The 17,039-nt window shown below is 43.0% G+C and overlaps 5 protein-coding genes across 12 annotated transcripts in view; 3 read left to right on the plus strand and 2 right to left on the minus strand.

Annotated features, from left to right (window-relative positions):
* The window catches only part of LOC125765399 (serine/threonine-protein kinase minibrain), a 54,671-nt gene extending 47,289 nt beyond the window's left edge, over positions 1 to 7,382 (plus strand). For all 6 annotated transcript variants that reach the window (XM_049430454.1, XM_049430458.1, XM_049430456.1 and 3 more), the window contains one exon: positions 376 to 7,382. In XM_049430454.1, coding sequence (XP_049286411.1) covers positions 376 to 1,592 — 1,217 coding nt within the window. In that variant the 3' untranslated portion in view covers positions 1,593 to 7,382. The remainder of the gene's footprint in view (positions 1 to 375) is intronic.
* A 79-nt stretch (positions 7,383 to 7,461) lies between these two features.
* LOC125765448 (zinc finger protein 622) lies at positions 7,462 to 8,809 on the minus strand. The gene has a single exon (XM_049430628.1). The coding sequence runs from the start codon at positions 8,691 to 8,693 to the stop codon at positions 7,515 to 7,517; it is 1,179 nt and encodes a 392-aa protein (XP_049286585.1). The 5' UTR covers positions 8,694 to 8,809; the 3' UTR covers positions 7,462 to 7,514.
* A 553-nt stretch (positions 8,810 to 9,362) lies between these two features.
* LOC125765474 (mediator of RNA polymerase II transcription subunit 7) lies at positions 9,363 to 10,420 on the plus strand. The gene has a single exon (XM_049430670.1). The coding sequence runs from the start codon at positions 9,551 to 9,553 to the stop codon at positions 10,208 to 10,210; it is 660 nt and encodes a 219-aa protein (XP_049286627.1). The 5' UTR covers positions 9,363 to 9,550; the 3' UTR covers positions 10,211 to 10,420.
* A 126-nt stretch (positions 10,421 to 10,546) lies between these two features.
* On the plus strand, positions 10,547 to 15,832 carry LOC125765404 (uncharacterized). 3 transcript variants are annotated; one of them, XM_049430473.1, is made up of 4 exons: positions 10,547 to 11,115; positions 11,220 to 13,014; positions 13,098 to 13,209; positions 13,290 to 15,832. In XM_049430473.1, the coding sequence occupies exons 1-4, from the start codon at positions 11,090 to 11,092 to the stop codon at positions 14,807 to 14,809; spliced, it is 3,453 nt and encodes a 1,150-aa protein (XP_049286430.1). In that variant the 5' UTR covers positions 10,547 to 11,089; the 3' UTR covers positions 14,810 to 15,832. The 3 variants fall into 3 exon arrangements, with proteins under 3 accessions (XP_049286430.1, XP_049286428.1, XP_049286429.1); XM_049430471.1 differs by lacking the exon at positions 10,547 to 11,115 and having other exon boundaries at positions 11,122 to 13,014; XM_049430472.1 differs by lacking the exon at positions 10,547 to 11,115 and having other exon boundaries at positions 11,122 to 13,014; positions 13,293 to 15,832.
* LOC125765480 (TM2 domain-containing protein CG11103) lies at positions 15,622 to 16,622 on the minus strand. The gene is made up of 2 exons (XM_049430682.1): positions 15,974 to 16,622; positions 15,622 to 15,888 (listed from the first exon to the last, which is right to left on the minus strand). The coding sequence occupies exon 1, from the start codon at positions 16,542 to 16,544 to the stop codon at positions 15,993 to 15,995; it is 552 nt and encodes a 183-aa protein (XP_049286639.1). The 5' UTR covers positions 16,545 to 16,622; the 3' UTR covers positions 15,622 to 15,888; positions 15,974 to 15,992.
* Positions 16,623 to 17,039: the final 417 nt, after the last annotated feature.

The raw sequence follows: 17,039 nt of genomic DNA on the forward strand, positions 1-17,039 counted from the left end.
GGGTAATGTTTTAATTCTTTTCACTAATCATCTATTACCTTATTTTTCTTATCGTAAGCTCTGCCTGTTTTGTATGTTTTGGTTTTTAGTTGTTTGCATGTTATCTGTTCTTTATATTGGTTAATAATGTCATTTTCCCCCCTTTTGCCTTTTATTACGACACATTTTCCATTCTGTCTTACAGGCTAAAGGTTATCGTTTGGTATCGTTTTTGAAAGTTGATTTTGAATTTGATTGCCAAATATTAATTGATTGCATGTAATCCATTTTTCTTTGCTTTTTCGCGCACACAAAAATCCAACCCTCCCGATTGAATGAAGCCGTTTTGATTAATGTTATTTATATTCTTTTCTACGTACAATTCTATCTGGCCAGGTCTATCATTACACCAGCAACAATCGTCACAGCCACAAAACCAACAGCAAACACAACCAAAATCACAGCAGCAAACGCTTGTGCTACTGGCGCAACCAGCATCATCGGTCGGTTCGAATGGGACGCACAGTGGTAGCAGTGTCGGTGCCGTGACCGGGAATGGTGCCATCACCGCAAGCAGTAGCGTTAGCAGTGGCAGTGCTGCGGGAGTATTAGCGCCGAGCAGTAACACAGTCAGCTCGTCTAACGTATCTTCCACATCCTATCCACTCGCCATGGATTGTGATCCACCCGTGACGACTAACCTGAGTCAGTCCGTCGGTCATCATGCGGGTGCATCTGCGGGTCGATATCCAGGCACTGCTGTCGCTTCATCCGGGGCAGCACCCTCACACTATCACCGGAGTCGATACTTAGCTCAACAGCAGCAACAGCAACAACAGGGACAACATTTACAAAATGCAGCTACCCACTTAGGAGGATCGTCCACCGCGCCAGGTGTGCTGGTTGGTGGAGTGCACAAAAGCTACGCACCTGCTTCGTTACCACTCGATCTCGGTACTCACATGGCCTCGTCGCTCGGTGGGCTTGTCATACCGGATCACCATACAACGGCAACCATGTCCGGTAGCTTTCTGGCCCACAATTTACCGATGGGTGGTGTTCCCGGTAGTATAGGCGGTGTGCCGGTCGGATCGGCAGGTGGCTATGCGCCTTTTTCGATGAATGATGCCATGCTGATGGCGGCGACCGGTACCAGTATAAACGCGGGCAACATTGGTCCACTTGGCGGTGCCAATAGTTTAGGTGCGATCGGTGGTCCAATTGGTTCCGTTTCCGGCACCGGCCCATCGTCACTTATTGTCGGATCATCAACGGCAGCGGCTGCGGCAGCGGCCGCAGCAGCAGCAGCGGCAGCGGCGGCGGCCGCCGTCAGTGTCAGTGGTGGTAGTCATCATCTCATCGGCAGTACTGGAAGTAGCATTAGCAACAGTAGTAGTAGTAGTAGTAGCAACAATGGTGGAGCAGGTGGTAATGGAACAGGTGGTACAGGTTCGGGATCCGCCAGTGGTAGCGGTGTTGGATCGGGTGGAAACGGAGTGAGCAGTAGTACGAAAGGTCATGGTCGTGGACCACCCAGCGCACCGAGCGATCGGGATGAATCGTCTCCTATGGTTGGTGTTTGCGTACAACCGAGTCCAGTTATCATTCACTGATACAAAACATATACATATTCTCACCAACATAGTCATACATTTGCATGCAGAGATTTGCAAAAAAAAAAAACAAATAACGTACAGTTGCAACTAATTGTCAGGACGTGATCGCGAGCGACGAGACTCAGTTCGCGTAGGCCGCGGGATGTTAGCAGATCAGCTGTTCAGAATTATTGTTTCATTTCACAGCATCAAAAGATCATCACCTTGTTCATACTATAGACATCGTCCGCATTTGAATGTGCTCGTTTCATCTACCGTTAGTGAAATTGGGCCACCCCCCGACTGGATTTTAAAGCTGGCCGCTTTTCTCAGCAATGCAAAGAGTGAATCAACCGATCCACCATATACATTGTAGTGTATTGGGAAACTTTGAGCAATTTTGGCAAATTCCAAAACGGATGTTGCTCTACAGCCTGATGCTCAAACACAATGATGAAAGAAAGGAGATAAAACGGGAAGAGCCAGAACCACCAGCCACAGTTAATTATTCATGAACTTTATGTAGATGAAATGGGTGAACAGTTTTTCAAGAAAACAAATGGTAAACAAATACTAAGAGATAGTGTTTTTTGCTAATGGATACTGCCAAGAAACAATCGGTTTGGAGCAACATGCGACAATGTACACACATCCAGATGTAGGACAGATGATGATATCTGATCAGTTTTTTTTTAAACAGAGCCGCTTAAGAAGAGACGGGTTTTAGAGCGGGGTGGCGGTATCCGGGGGCGTGCTATTTGCTGCTCCAAAAGTCCAAAACGGTAATGATGTGTTCCGAAAGGTTTAATGAATTCCTATTACTACCAATGTCTGTGTTCTCCGAGAAGTGTGGAAAGGTAGAAGACGAAGGGTAGAAGAGTGTTTTGCGCTGCATCGTGCAAACCGTAACTAGTGATGTAGGATAATAGAACTGACTGGCTTTTTATGATGCAATGGGCAACGTGTTCTGCTCAACAACAAAAAAACAGCAACTACGGTCCGTGGGTGTAGAACGTATGGTGGTATGTGGGTTGTTTGGTTGGTATGCCGCCTATCTCTGCAATGGTTAATCCGACTTTTTTTTTAATTCACATTTTTCTGACAGCAAGGACACTACAAGAACTTCGTGATTCCATTTCTTGATAGTTCAAATTCACCAACAACATATATTTCAAGGAATTATGGATAATTTTAATCATGAGAATTACGCAAGCCTAATCATTGATTTATCCATAATGGTAAAAAATCGACGTACAATTATCGCATTGTACGCACTATTTGTAATCAGCAACTATTCCGGTTTTAAAGCAGGTCTTCAATGAGGCAAACTAATCAGTAGATACATTCAACAATCGAAAAGAGTTACAGAATTTTAGTTCGTTCTTATAGCGCCATTTTCGAAAATGTTAATGTTGTTTGAAACTATACTGTTTCCCACTAAACAATCAGTGCTCAAAGAGTCTTCTTGTTTTTTTTTTGCTAACAACAGTGAGAATCGGATTAACTAATAAGCTCAATGGAATTGTTTTTCAAAGCACTTAAATCTGCTTCATGGCGATCGAATGTGATGAACATTGTGAGATGGAAACATATTTAAAAAAACAAAAATCTACGAAGGAATAGTGACCACTGCTTTCACAGGGAACGGAATATAAATCTGTGCCTGCACTGCTAACTATTGTCTGAGACTTTGAACATGGTTACAATTGTATGTTCTTGATCATCGGCTAAACCGTGAAAGTGGAATTGCTATTTATGCTGTTTTTTTTTTCACTGAACCCGATCGAGCAAACGGACGAACCGGAGTGGCGACATTGAAAGTAGAGCAGCGTTTGGCAAGAGAAAGAGAGTGATAGAGAGATAAAGAGAGAAAGGACGAGAAAGAGATGGGCTAGCAAAAGTGGGGTGGGCTTAGAACAAACCAGTAAGACTAGGAAATTGGGGACTGATCGTGCGTTTACGTGCAGATGTTTTTGGTCCTGTTTTTCTGTTTCCAACAGACATCGATGAAGGCAATACGCAACTGCTGTGCAACATAATCGGTGTTGGGATGGTGGAAAGAAACACCCATTCGTAGTGTTTGCACACATCCCAGCCCGAAGCAAGAATGTTGGGTGCACTTGAAATGAAAAGAAAAGGCACGAATATGTAAAGGTGAATAAATATGAATGTACATATTAACTGATTAGCACTAATGATGATAATATCAATAATTAAATTAGTAATATTATTATTATAAAAAAAGAAGAAACGGAATGTAAATGAAGCAACAACAAAAAAAAAAGTAAGTCAAATGATGATTAGGTTGCAGCAACTGTAACGCGAACATCGCGAAAGGTGTGAAGTATAGTATCTATTGCGATTACATACAGACACGTAAAAAAAACACATACAATACGTTTAAGTAAGAAAATGGAGAAAATAACAAAAAAAAAACAAAACATGCAAAAAAATACTATACTGTAAGTGAAAAGTACTAGATCAAATAACTAAAGAAGGTAAATTAATTAAATTAATGATACTAAAGCAAAGGAAGGGAAGAAGAACGCATTCGTAAATTAGCAACAAAAACAAAAACAAAAAAAAACAGCAGCATATGAAATTGGCGATAGTTTGTTTGCAAAAGCAAACCGCAAGAAGTACGAAAACCACATAACAAATATTTTGGACAAACAAATAATCAATGAACGAATGTTGGTAAGAATGCCGTACGTACCACAGTGAAGGGCAACAATACAATCGGTATGATAAACGCCAGAAGAAAAAAAAACAGAAGACTAGAAGAAAACAAAAAAAAACAGTAACAAATCCCATGCAACTTTTGCGAACATAGACACATAGTGGACACAACAGACACATACACACTCCCACGATATGGTGAAAAAGGAAAGGGATTAGTAAGTAAATTAGTATGATCAACCACAAACGCGAATGAATGCAATACACACACTGATCACCACACACATACACTCGCCCTCCTCCAATTTGTAACACACATAAAAGAGAGGCAACAAAGAAACCAATAGCCCACTCGTGGCGCAGAATGATCATTTAAGGAACGATCGCAACCCTTCGCTTCCTGGGTCGGGGTATTGATTTTGTGCGTTAAGAATGCGTTTTACTCTATATACTCTTGTGTACGCGAGTGTGTTTGTATGGCGGTTGTGTGCTGCGTGATGTACTTTTGTAACGCGTGCGGCAAATATAGGCGCTTTACTTTGTGTAAACTCCCCGTGTAATGAAATTTACCACACACACACACACATACACCAGAAAAGTAAAATAGCAAAAAAGCAACATTTGGAAATGCAATGCGCATTGTGTGTGGAAATAATGCGGAAAAACAAGAAAACTAAAGATACAAAAAAAAACAAACAAACGAACAAAAGAAATTTTACCAATCTCAGCAATCGTCGTGTGATGATCCGAATGATCGTTGTTTTTATCTTTCCCCGTATCCCCTAGTTACCGACAGAAGCGGAGTACATGTGCTGCTTTGATATTGTTTCGGTTTAGTTTCTTCAATTGATTTGTTGGTTCGGGTTTCTGCTTTCGATATTGATCTCTCTCGCTTTTTATGTGTTTTCCTTCCTTTTTGGCAGCATTTGGTGTTTTCTGTTCGCCTTCCATAGTTTAAACATTTTCTTCTTTTCTGTTTCACAATTATCAATCCCAACCCGTTTTGCAAATGGTATCGCCGTGTGCTTTTTGAGCTAATGGAAAGAAATACGCAAATGTGATTGAACACCGGGAGCGTTCGTTAGTACTTAACAGTTTTTGGAAGATGTTAGTAGCACCTTGCGTGTGCTACTGAAACTATTAACCGCTAAGAGCGTCATACACACGATCACATTCATACCTAAGGAGTAGTGAAGGTTGATCCTTTTTTATTATTTATTAAAACATATTTTACAGAACAAAAAAACGGGAAGCAAAAATATCTAGCGACCGATGACAATGTGGAAAAATTGTAGTTCAAAGTGTGTGAGAAAAATTGGAATTTGGAATGGACTGTAGAGAACATAAATCATTCTCCATGCATCCATCAACTCTCCCCCCCCCCCCCCCCGGCCTTCCCGCTCCACTCCACTTCCTCACCACAAGAACATGCACTCAACGGTAACGATTAATGCAATAATATTAAGACAGTTTTCTTACAAGGGATCGTATATAGGGATCGTGAGCGGCTTATGCGTGCTTTCAACACACAGAAGAAGAAAAATACATACACAGGAGTAAAATTGCCACCGGAAAATCGTAGCGGAAAATATATAGGGCAAGCCGGGTACGACTGCTGCTTGAGGGTTAGAAAATAATCATCAAATAAAAAACACACAGACACACAAAAACAAACGAAGCAAACGAAAATCCCAAATGAAAATGATAACTGCCGGTACGACGATGTATGAAGCAACTAGATAATTATGTCGCGAACAAGATGTAAAGTAAGGTGCAATGTGTAAGATCAGCAAAACAAAAAAAAACATAAAACAGTAATTCAGTAACATAGCAGTCAGCGCAGTAGTGATTGTGAATGGAGAGAGGAAAAACAAGAAGAAGAAAATACACAGACGAAGAAGAAGCGTAAATTATTATATTTATATTCTATACAAACTCATTTGCCACATAAACCAAAACAAACAAACAAACAAAAAAACACACCCACATTGCATACATACCCAGGAACGGATTTTCCGGTACACAACTTTTAAGCGAGAGGAATGTGTTAAATAATACCTTTTGAAAAGCGAGAAGCCTTGCCAGAAACCCGTGAACGTGAATGTGAAGGAGCTTGAACCGATTAGTCGAAATCGAAGGGAAACTCATGTAAGGAAATCGGGTACAACTTTTGCCGCGTTTATAAAATCACAATACAAAAGCACGCGTGTTGGGCGCTACCAGTTTGAAATGGAGAAAGGAGCTACCGTAGAAGAAGCTGACTTGGTGGGTACAAATTTGGGGTACAAGACTATTAGACGAGATGGAATAAAGATAACAGAAGAAGAAAGAAACACATACACACACAAAAAGGAAGCTGGCTAGTTCTGGCTAGTTAGGAGTTGGTAAATAGACAGCTGTAAATTACCAACGATTAAACACGAATCGTTGTAAGTATCTTTTTACGGTAAAATATAATGCTTACTCCGGGCCGCTCGTAAGACAACAGGGCGATCGCGGTCGTAACTGATGAAAGTATCCAAATGTAAGGGGGAGAGGAAAACAAAGAACGCTAAACTGATGATAGGAGCGCGTGTAATCGACGCGTAGCAATAACCCGACGTTACGAGTTTAGGGACAACAAAGGGAAAAGCAAAAAAAAAAGTAGATATAACGCGAAACGTGATGAAAGTGAAAAAGAACAAATCAGTAAGTAAAGAAGGTGGAGCTGTAAGAATGCAAGTAAAACAAAAACGTCAGAGATGTTTACTAAGAGACTAGCAAAAATGCAACAAACCACAAAGCAAACAAGATAACGATACCGAACGGGACGAACTCTTCGCGAACCGTTACGACACGGAGTAGAAGCGGGAAAGAAGAAGAAGAAGAAAAGTAAGAAAAACTATTCCGAGATGCGGCAACATATGTGCGCACACGTGTACAGTGTGTGTTGCGGTAACGTTGTAGGTGGTAAGCAAACAGATTGCATAGGAAGTAAAACAAAAACACACAGAAGCAAAAGTGAGAAACAAAAGTGGTGTAAAGACACGATAAAACATGCAAACCGGAGACACACGAGCGAAATGTGTACGAAAATGATGCGAACGAGAAAAGAAGTAAAACAAATGGCAAAGAAATTTTGAAAAATAACTGCTCCAAGTTTGCGTAGATTTAAAACCACTGGTTGCCTAGTAACAATGATGACAGAAGAAAAGGGCACGTTTGATAATTTTGCAAGCATATAGAATGCTCTTTTTATTCATAAACAATCATATTTCCAGCTTAGAAATTAACCTGTGGTCGATAGTGATGCTGGAGCTTGTTTGCCTTCACGCCCACTTGTTGCATAAGTTTGGCCTGCTGTCGCTTCATGACATGCAGATCGCGAGCATTCCGTGCTGCGGCTTCTTGTTGTGTGGATGTCCAACCGAGCGAGCGATACTGTGCCAGCACCTTGTGAAGCTTCTGGGTCGATTTCTTCACGACAACGGCACGGTTCGGGTTGATGCGCTGTTTGTAGTAGCGCAACAGTGACCGATGCCCTATCACATTGCCGGACGGCAATACCAGCTGATATTCATCCCCATCGAGTGGGCCCGGTGTGTCCAGTTCGGCGTCCACATCCATACCGTCCTCGTGGTCCGGATAGCTGCTACTGTAGTCATAGAAATCAACGTACTCTGCCAAAGCGCCACCTTCGTGCAGCATTTTACAGTGTCCTTTTTCCGTCATATGATTGCGCACCGCATCCATGGAGTAGAACGTTCGACCCCGCTCGTTACACCACAGACAGACGTAATCCCGGCACACCTTTTCAGCCAGGTAAGTAAGCAAACCTTCCACATCGATGCAAAACTCCGCATCCGGGATGAAGAACGAGTGGACGATCGACATGTGCTTGATGTTTTCCAACAGATCCTCACTGTGGTGTGGACAGAAGATGCAATCGTTGCGCTCGATAGGATTTTCAAACTCCACGTCCTCCCATCCGTCCGAATCATCGTCCTCTATCATTTCCACATCGACTTCCGTTCCGGCAGCGGCAGCTGCTGCGGCTCGTGCTGCTGCGCGTGTTGATTTCACCGACACCTCCAGTTCCGCTTCCATCGCATTCTCCTGTATCGTGCTGCTACTAGATGCACCGATCGTTCCATTGCTTTGGGCAATATATTGCTGCAAATTGTCCTTGTGCTTCCGGCTGTCTAGGTGGTTGTCGTGAGCATTCTTTGACTTGAATACCTTCCGACAGGCCTTGCAGTAAAGCGATTGATCTTCTAGTGCAGCTGCGTCTTCTGTTTTCTGTTGGATTATCCGTTTCTCGAATTCCTCTATAGTTACCGGCGGTAGTTCGGCCAACTTGCGCTTCAGGTTATACCGATGCCAGTGGGTTTTGTAGTGCTCTCGCTGCATTTCAGCGGTGGCAAAACGGACTCCACAGTTGAGGCACGTGAAACTGGACATGTTGCTAACGTTTTGGATAGGTTTTGATTTAGCGTTGAACAATTTGACTAACTTTTTGGAAAAAACGTGTAATATCTTTTGACGGCTGTGTTCCAATATGTTGTGAAATGTGTTTTTTCTACTTGTGGGTTGCGTCAATATTTATGTTTGATTACCGCAAAAATACCCCAATCTGTACAATACTGTGCGTTGAGAGATTGAAGTTTTCTTCAAAGTTGAGCAACTCGCTTGACAAAATCCAAAATCTTTTTGTTGTAACTTTTCCTGCAATCAATTTAAAATGCATTAACAATGATAAATTGAATATGTTTCTTTATCTTTTGATAGTCTTATCATTGCGGCGGACTTATGATTTCACACAGACATAACACACATGGTTGGTTACCTTTCGGAGTGGCTTTAATCGAGATTTTAGTAGAATCATTTTAATGCTGTTTTTTTATGTACAGTTATGTTCCAAGATTACTAGTTATACGTTTACAATATGCACTACAAGAAATAATCTCGAGCGTCCTTTTTTATCAGTGTATAGCGCCATCTGTTGACAATATTAGCTTGTTTAGAAAAACATATCGCCAAGAGTGCGATCTCATCGTTGCTCAGTTTTGACCATCGGTACAGAAATGGATCGTAAGCACTAAACTTATCGTACTGTCATTTGAAATTTCACTTCTTCACGCCGTAATTCGTGTACAATCTGTACTCTTGTCTAGTGTTATTTTTAATGGGCAAAACACGAAGCAGGAGATAAGCGTATTTCCTACGTTTGATATCGTTCATCAGAAGCCCCGTACAACACCGTGCTTTAGCAAAGTGTTCGACACCATCTAGCCTGTACCACCGTTCAAACAAACGCAATGGCCAACGCGGAAGCCATTCAGGTCAGCTCGCTGCCGCTGCCCCCCGCGCAGTATATCAATCTGTACACGGATGAAAACATACGCAAGAACCGTGCCCCGAAACCTCCGGCACCAATTCAGGATTCGTACACAATGTTCGGCAGCCCGTTCAGCAACGACGACAACATAATCCGCCCGCTCGAAAGCCAAGGTTTCAAACGACTCTACCCGCAACACTTTGACCGACGGAAGGAACTGAAGAAGCTAAACCATTCGCTGTTGGTCAACTTTCTCGATCTGATTGATCTGCTGGTGCACTATCCGGACAGTCCCAGGCGGGCGGAAAAGATCGAAGATCTCAGTTTGCTGTTCGTGCACATTCACCACCTGCTGAACGAGTTCCGGCCGCATCAGGCTCGGGAAACGTTGCGCGTAATGATGGAGCTACAGAAGCGCCAGCGGATAGAGACGGCCCAGCGCTTCCAGAACCACCTGGAGAAGGTGCGGGAGATGGTGAAGAATGCGTTCGCTTCCCTGCCTGATCTAACGGACGCTGATCGGCTTGCCGGCGGGCTGGAACCGATGGATGTGGGTGAATCGGGCGATCTTGCTGGAGGCCGGGGTGAAGGTTGCCATCCGCTGGACCGGTTAATGTGTGAAATTGTGGACAGAATGTGAAGCACCGTGTGTTGCCGCGTAGAGAATGTACTTTGGTTCCCGATCGCTTAAACACGGCCAACCGATATTTTACATTCAAGGATGTGGGAACGATACGTTATTTGATCGCAGATTTTGTTTTGTAATCATAATTTTCTTGAAATTTAATGAAGCTAAGAAGTAAATAAAATGCGAATATGTGCGAGTATAGTAAATTATTTCTTAACACGATGCAATTGTTTCGTCTTCTTCGTACTGTGGATTTAAATCCGTCGTCGGGTTGTGGTCTGCCTTTTGCATTTGCAGGCTATCTGTTGTATATGGGAAGTTCGTTGGTCAGAGGATACTTTACCTAAAGGGGAATGATCGTTATAGTCTACTTTATCGGTTTTAATGTTTGACCGGTTTCATCTGCCTGGTTTCCATAGGTTCTACGGTATCATGGTTCACAATCTCTTCAGTCCACAAATCCATAGCAACAGTCCGGCTCGATTTTAATTACCTAGGTATTGAAGGCAAACAATTTTTCCATAAAAACCCACACAATTCGGCATTTTACAACACGCCAAAAATCGGCAGAAGATTTTCGCTAAACAAAACATATTCGGACCCTTCGTCTCAATGCACTCACCGTTTCAGTGTCAGGGCTGCTGCGTGCTTTGATCCGACACGAGTTTCGTTAAATCATCTGTCTCGCTCTCGTTTTTTCGTTCAAAGCAGAGGAGTCTGAGTTCTTCGTTCAAATAGAAAAAAGAAAACAGAAAAGAAAAATGGCGTGTGTTCCGTGGTGAGAGATTTGTTATTGTTTTGTGTTGTTTCCCGGTCAAAAGCATGAACAATTGGGTAGAAAATGTTTAATTTTGTGCACTGAATTCGATAAAACATAAAACCTATGCTTGTATGGTGTCGTCGGATGCATTGAAACGGTAAGAAACGTGCACCATTCCAACCCAGTTTGCCCTTTGCACGCGTGCCAAATGTGGTGGAACCGATTGTTTACCGTGTGTGCATCTCACGTTTCCTATTTTAGCAATATCAATATGAACCAGCTCCGGCACCTCAATCAAAACGGAAATGCGAACAAAAATTTAGACGAGGAATATTTTTCTTCGAGCAAACAAGCGCACCGCGAACTTTCTTCATCGCACAATAGTAGCGCCAGCAAGAGCAGAAGCTACATCATCATGGATGGTCCAACAAGGCTGCTTGATCGCAGCAACCATGGCAGCGTGAGCGTATCGAATGGAAACGTTCCGAAGGGTGAAGAAATTGCCACAACGCTGATGCAAGTGGCAGAGAAAACGGACCGGTGCTGGAACTTTGATTTACAGCACTGGCTCACGCTGTACCAAACAACCAGATTAAGAAATGTGAACTTTCCGGAAGCTGCGATACTGGTTTCGTGTGCCGCACAAATATACGGCCGAAAGGTCGATTACTTAAGCGACATCGTCGTGCATATGAACGACGATCAGACGGCGCGGGAAAAGAAGACACTGGAGGAGGAAAATAGAAAAGCGGGTGAGAAGGTGGGTGAGCAGGGAGACACATCGAACAAAACGCCAGGCCGGAAACGTGCTGGGCGTTTCAACCCGCAATCACTGTCGGATTGTTTTGGAGATTTGGAGTTTTCGTGTAATGATAAGAAGCTGTTGAAGCTGGAATCGCTCGTCAAATCGGTACCCATCGTCGATGTCGACTGTCGGACAAAAGTGCAACAGATGCAGGAACTGTGCGTGGAACTACGTATGAATCCAACCCGACAGCGAAGGCAAGAAATTTTGAACCGACTTCGCGATGATGCTTCCATCGCTCCGATAATGTCGAGTAATGGTTCGGCACGAAAGAATCAAATTGCCGATCTCGAATCAGGCGAAGCAATAGGCACACGGTACGATTATCAGATTCACCTGAACTACATCGATGGGCGTACCGGTTCGCTGATAGCCGAGCATGACCTGAAGCGCTTCTTCCAACGGTGCGATGTAATGGATTTTTTGCACGAACAGCACGAAACAGAACGGGCAAGATGCACCAGCCTGGGTATGCCAGCACCGACCGAACGGCTGTGGCAGGGAGAGCGTGGAATAAAGCTATACATGCCACCAGAGTACCTAAGTAATCGCTATCGCATCAAGGTAAACGATACGACCGACTTCGACAATGCATTAATACAGGCCCGCGTCACGAACTACAACTCCGATCCAATACTCTCCTTGATGGATCATAAGCTACGAGCCGAGAATCTTGCCGCCGAATGTATGGAACTGAACGAATCCACCATGCAAAGTAAATCGTCCGGCTCGATAAATGATTCCGGATTCGGTAACAATACGACAGTAACCGAAGACGGGCATGATCGTTCTTTGAGCGGTGTGCTATCATCTACCCGAACGGACGATTCGGCACTCGAACCGAACAGTGATTTAGATTTAACGGGAAAATCTATCACCGTGCTGTCACAGGAATCGGGCCAACAAACATTACACAAAGATTCCGCCGAAGGTGTACCATTGGAAGATTCGTCGTTGAAGCAAAGTAGCACCGAAAAGTCGATTGCTGCAGCATCACGATTGAGCGTAGACGAAGGTATTGGGGTGGATTGTGAATCAATATTGCCCCGGACGACGTTAATGAACCTGAAGGAGGAAAGCATCACCAAGTCCGGTACGGTTGTATTCAGTCAGGGAACCGTTTTCCCCCGACCACCGGTTGTATTACGACCGCCAAAGCTAGTGCAAAACATTCTTGGCATTCCCGAGGATCTGGCCTGTAAACATATCCCATTTACGCTCACTATGGAGTACCGAAAGATGAAGAAAGAGGTATGTACGAACATGATTTGCTTTTATATCGCTTCGCTTCGTTAGGAAATTAATTAATTGCTTTTTTGTGGTTCTTCTTGCAGTTTGTAAAAAGACGCGAACAAGAAATAGCTATTGGACTAAGTTACGTAAAGTTACAGTGTTTAAAACCAACGGCTGATTCAATGTTACGCCCTTCCACACCCGATCAAGAAGGTTGGTAAACAGCAACGTGTGTGGTTTAAAGTCGATGGTTGCTATAATGTGCATCTTTTTTTCATTCCCCTTTTTTGCAGAAGATTTTCTTGGCTTTGACGATGACGAAACGGGTCAAACACCGGTGAAGGTGGCGAACACTAGGAAAACGAAATCCTCGTCGTCCAGCAACGAATCTTCCCCGGTGAAACAAAAGCGACCATCCACACCGGAACAGCGCTTTGAAGGATTTAGCGAGGAAGAAATTCTTGCTACAAAGAAAGTGGTCGCAGAGTTGGTGAAACGAATGCCGGACAAACCGAAGCATCCGTGCAGTAGTCCATCGAAACGAACGAATGGTTCGCTCCCAGGTACGCCAACCCGTACATTGTCTTGTGATTCCGGCATTTCGGACACTGTTGAGCGCACGGGCAGGCAACCATGTGCGGGAACAAATCTCGATTCGATCGAAGAAAACATGCTGGACAATGAAATGGAACGGGAGGAAAACCGAATGAAATCGTTATTACACCAGGCACCATCACAACACCATACGGATGCGTGTAATGCGCGGATTGAAGAAAAAATGAATGAAGCAAAAGAACGGTTCGACAAGGTGAGCCAGTGGCATCGGAATCTAAAGCCAATTTTAATGGAATCGGAAAAGCGGACACATTTCGACATTCACGCCTATGGAAGTGAAATTATCGACACGTTCAATCCGGCCGTTCCGCTCGGCAGTGAATCAATTACGCTTGAAAAGGTGTTACAAAACAAACCGCCCAACAGTACGGCAAGGTTCTTTCTTTCGGTGCTAATGTTGGCAAACACTAGCAACATTGAAATAAATAATCGTAATCATGATCCGCATCGGTTGTCCTCGACCGCGGAAATAGAGTTGCGTCTGATAAGCCGCAAACGACATCACAAGGAGCTGGAAGCGCTTGGCGAACTGTTACCATCTGCCTCATCGAACGACACTGAGTCGGCGACCGATCGTTATCGGGAAAAGCGTCAAAATCGTAAACGAAAACACCCACTGCAACAACAGCAGCAGGAGCAAAATGATGTGGCCAATCATGGAGAAACCAGTCGGGAAGACACTGCACGGGAAGATCCTTCCAGTCGTGTTGGTGGATTGAATGGACTGGATGAAGGGGACGATGGTGCCAGCTTTTTTGACAATGTCCAGCAAGTGTACGCCGAATTGAACAGTGAAAGTACGCAGCACAAGCGGATAGCGTTCCGAAGAGGAATGAGAAATTGTGCTTACGGGATAGCCGATGCGGTAAGTAATATGAAGAACGGTGAAAAACCCCCTTCTGTCGCACAACCGGTTACACCATCTCGAGCAAAAGTAACACAATCGGATGGCAATGGGTGCCAATCGGTAGATAAACCACGGTCAGAAAGTGTACAGCGTAACGGTGTATCTGCTAACTGTCCATCACCGTTAGTGATGGATTCGTGTGAGGATCTTCTGTCGGTTGATCTGCTAACTAATCAAGCGACTCTCGTACCTGTTGGCCGTGATGCTGCCAACATAACGTATGCGAAAAGTGTGTTCTCTTTGGCGGAATCCGGTTATGAATCGATGATTAGCATAGGAGACGACGTCTAGCGATCGCGTGGCGGATTATATTGTTTTTACTATCTTTCATGTTTCGTTTTAGTTTAAGGAATGAAATAGTATCTGTATTTGACTTTAATTGCCCTATCTGTAGGATAAATTCATTATCTGCAACAGCACACGCATGTGCTGATACAGCAGCGTGGTATGTAAATAGGAAGGAAGGAGGATCGCTTAGGTTAAGCTAATCTTTCTCAAGATGTTTTATGTTCTACAACGTTATTCGCGATTGCGAAACAAAACGCGTTAGGCATACGATACCTGTGTATATTGACCACCTTTACTATTAGAGTAGCTGTCTGTTTTTTAAAACTGCCATTACGCTTCACTGTACAGAATGATAATAATCCCATTTAACCATCTCCGTCTCATCACTACTTACTACCCTGACGAAAGTACAAAACACATTCATACTGATGGTGCAATTAGTAGCAGTTAGTCTAAACACACGATGCACAAACAGCAATTGTGCCTGTTCGATCGGAGAACTTCTGCCACGGTATCGTATTTTGCATTTTCCTTTGCTTTTGTCAACTTTCTTTTGATGAGTAGTTTAACACTACCCGGTATATTCAGTTTTGTTTCTGGTTTTAACGAGATAAAGAAAACACACAAGATTCATGCCCAACATAGACACTATATTTACAACCACTTGCGTTTTGTACTCGAATCTGCACAGCCCGCATTACATTCAGTTTGAATTTATTTGTGTAACATTAGGCTCCCCTGCTTTTAAGATGAATTTTTAGTGCTTAGGTTTTCGTTTTTTTTTAACTATTTGACGCTATTTTTAAGGCAGAAAATGAATTCTAAAAAATGGCAAAATGTCATAGATTTTTTATTTTTATTGTATAACTCTTGTCCAATATCTACAATTGATTCGCGAACTCTCTATTTATTCGCTTCGAAGCGACTGTTTGCTCCAGGAAGCAAACGCTAGCGTGTCCTTTATTTGTTTGATAAACCATTTTCATTGTTTATGTTAAGAAAAAATACAAATGTCTCTATATCTTACATCGGTTTATTAATTCGATCTGCGTGCCAAAAGATACCATCCGAACAACAAATGTCTGTGGCGAAAAAGATACAGTTTACCATTAACACCTAACTAACTGCTGATAAACTTAAATATCAATTACCAATTTTGAACTGTACCTTTATCGCAATCTTGCTATCACACCTTCGTATTCCAATTGCTACCATCCTCGGGAAGTAGATTGTTGGTGATCAGTAGCACAATGTCCACGATCCACCAGATTCCGACACCGCCCAGTGTCAGCAGCTTCCCAACGGCGGTACCCGTCTGACCGAGGCAGAAGCGATCCATGCCGAGAAATCCGAGCAAAATACTGTACAGCAGCGTCGTGACGAAGTAGTGATCCGTGTACTTAACGCACGGGAATCCATCGCGCAGAAACTCCCGTGCTCCGTAGCATTCGATGTTTTCAAACACGATACAGTTCACCTTCGTTACTTCCACCTCGTCGTAGTAGACACCGCCAAACTTTACGCACCCGTTAGCACCTGCATCCCGGGCAGTTCGGTTCCCTTTCAGGTTGATCGGCTCATCGCAGTCCATAAACTCCAGCGGCAGGAACGAACATTTTACCAGCGGGCTTAGCGGATTGAATGTGGCCGATTGGTTCGACACGGCAGCATCCTTATCTTTGGTAATTTGTGCAGTTTCGACGATAAACACGGCAGAAAACAGCAGCAAAATTAACATTTCCAGTCGAAACCAAATGGATGAGCGTTCGGTGTTTGTATACAGCTAAAATGTAACCAAATGTAAATACGGGAACAAATTTCGGTTGACAGTTGCGAATGGTAGCTGTCATTGCTGAACGCTGAAGGGCAAAATGTTTTTAGATTGATACATTTAAATTCACAATATTTTGTGTGATATTTTTACGAGAATGGTACGAGAGACATAAATTGACTGATTTTATTATAAATCTTTTGATTTGTTTGTGAAATTTCTTACTTGAAAAATAACTTTACTTGTCAAGAGTCACCTTGTACTCTAAGTGACCTTGGAATCGACCACTGTGCGTAAAATTTAAACTGCAAGAAAAATACATTTTCACTCGGCAACACGTGTTATAGCGTTTGTGTGAATTAATAAATAGAAATCTTTAAATTGTTAAACATTGTTTAACTTTGTTTATTTTTAACTACAAAACTAAATCAAATAATTATTTTTATATCAAGCAAATATTAT

This window comes from Anopheles funestus, chromosome 2RL, assembly GCF_943734845.2.
Source record: "Anopheles funestus chromosome 2RL, idAnoFuneDA-416_04, whole genome shotgun sequence".
Classification (NCBI taxonomy): Eukaryota; Metazoa; Arthropoda; class Insecta; order Diptera; family Culicidae; genus Anopheles; species Anopheles funestus.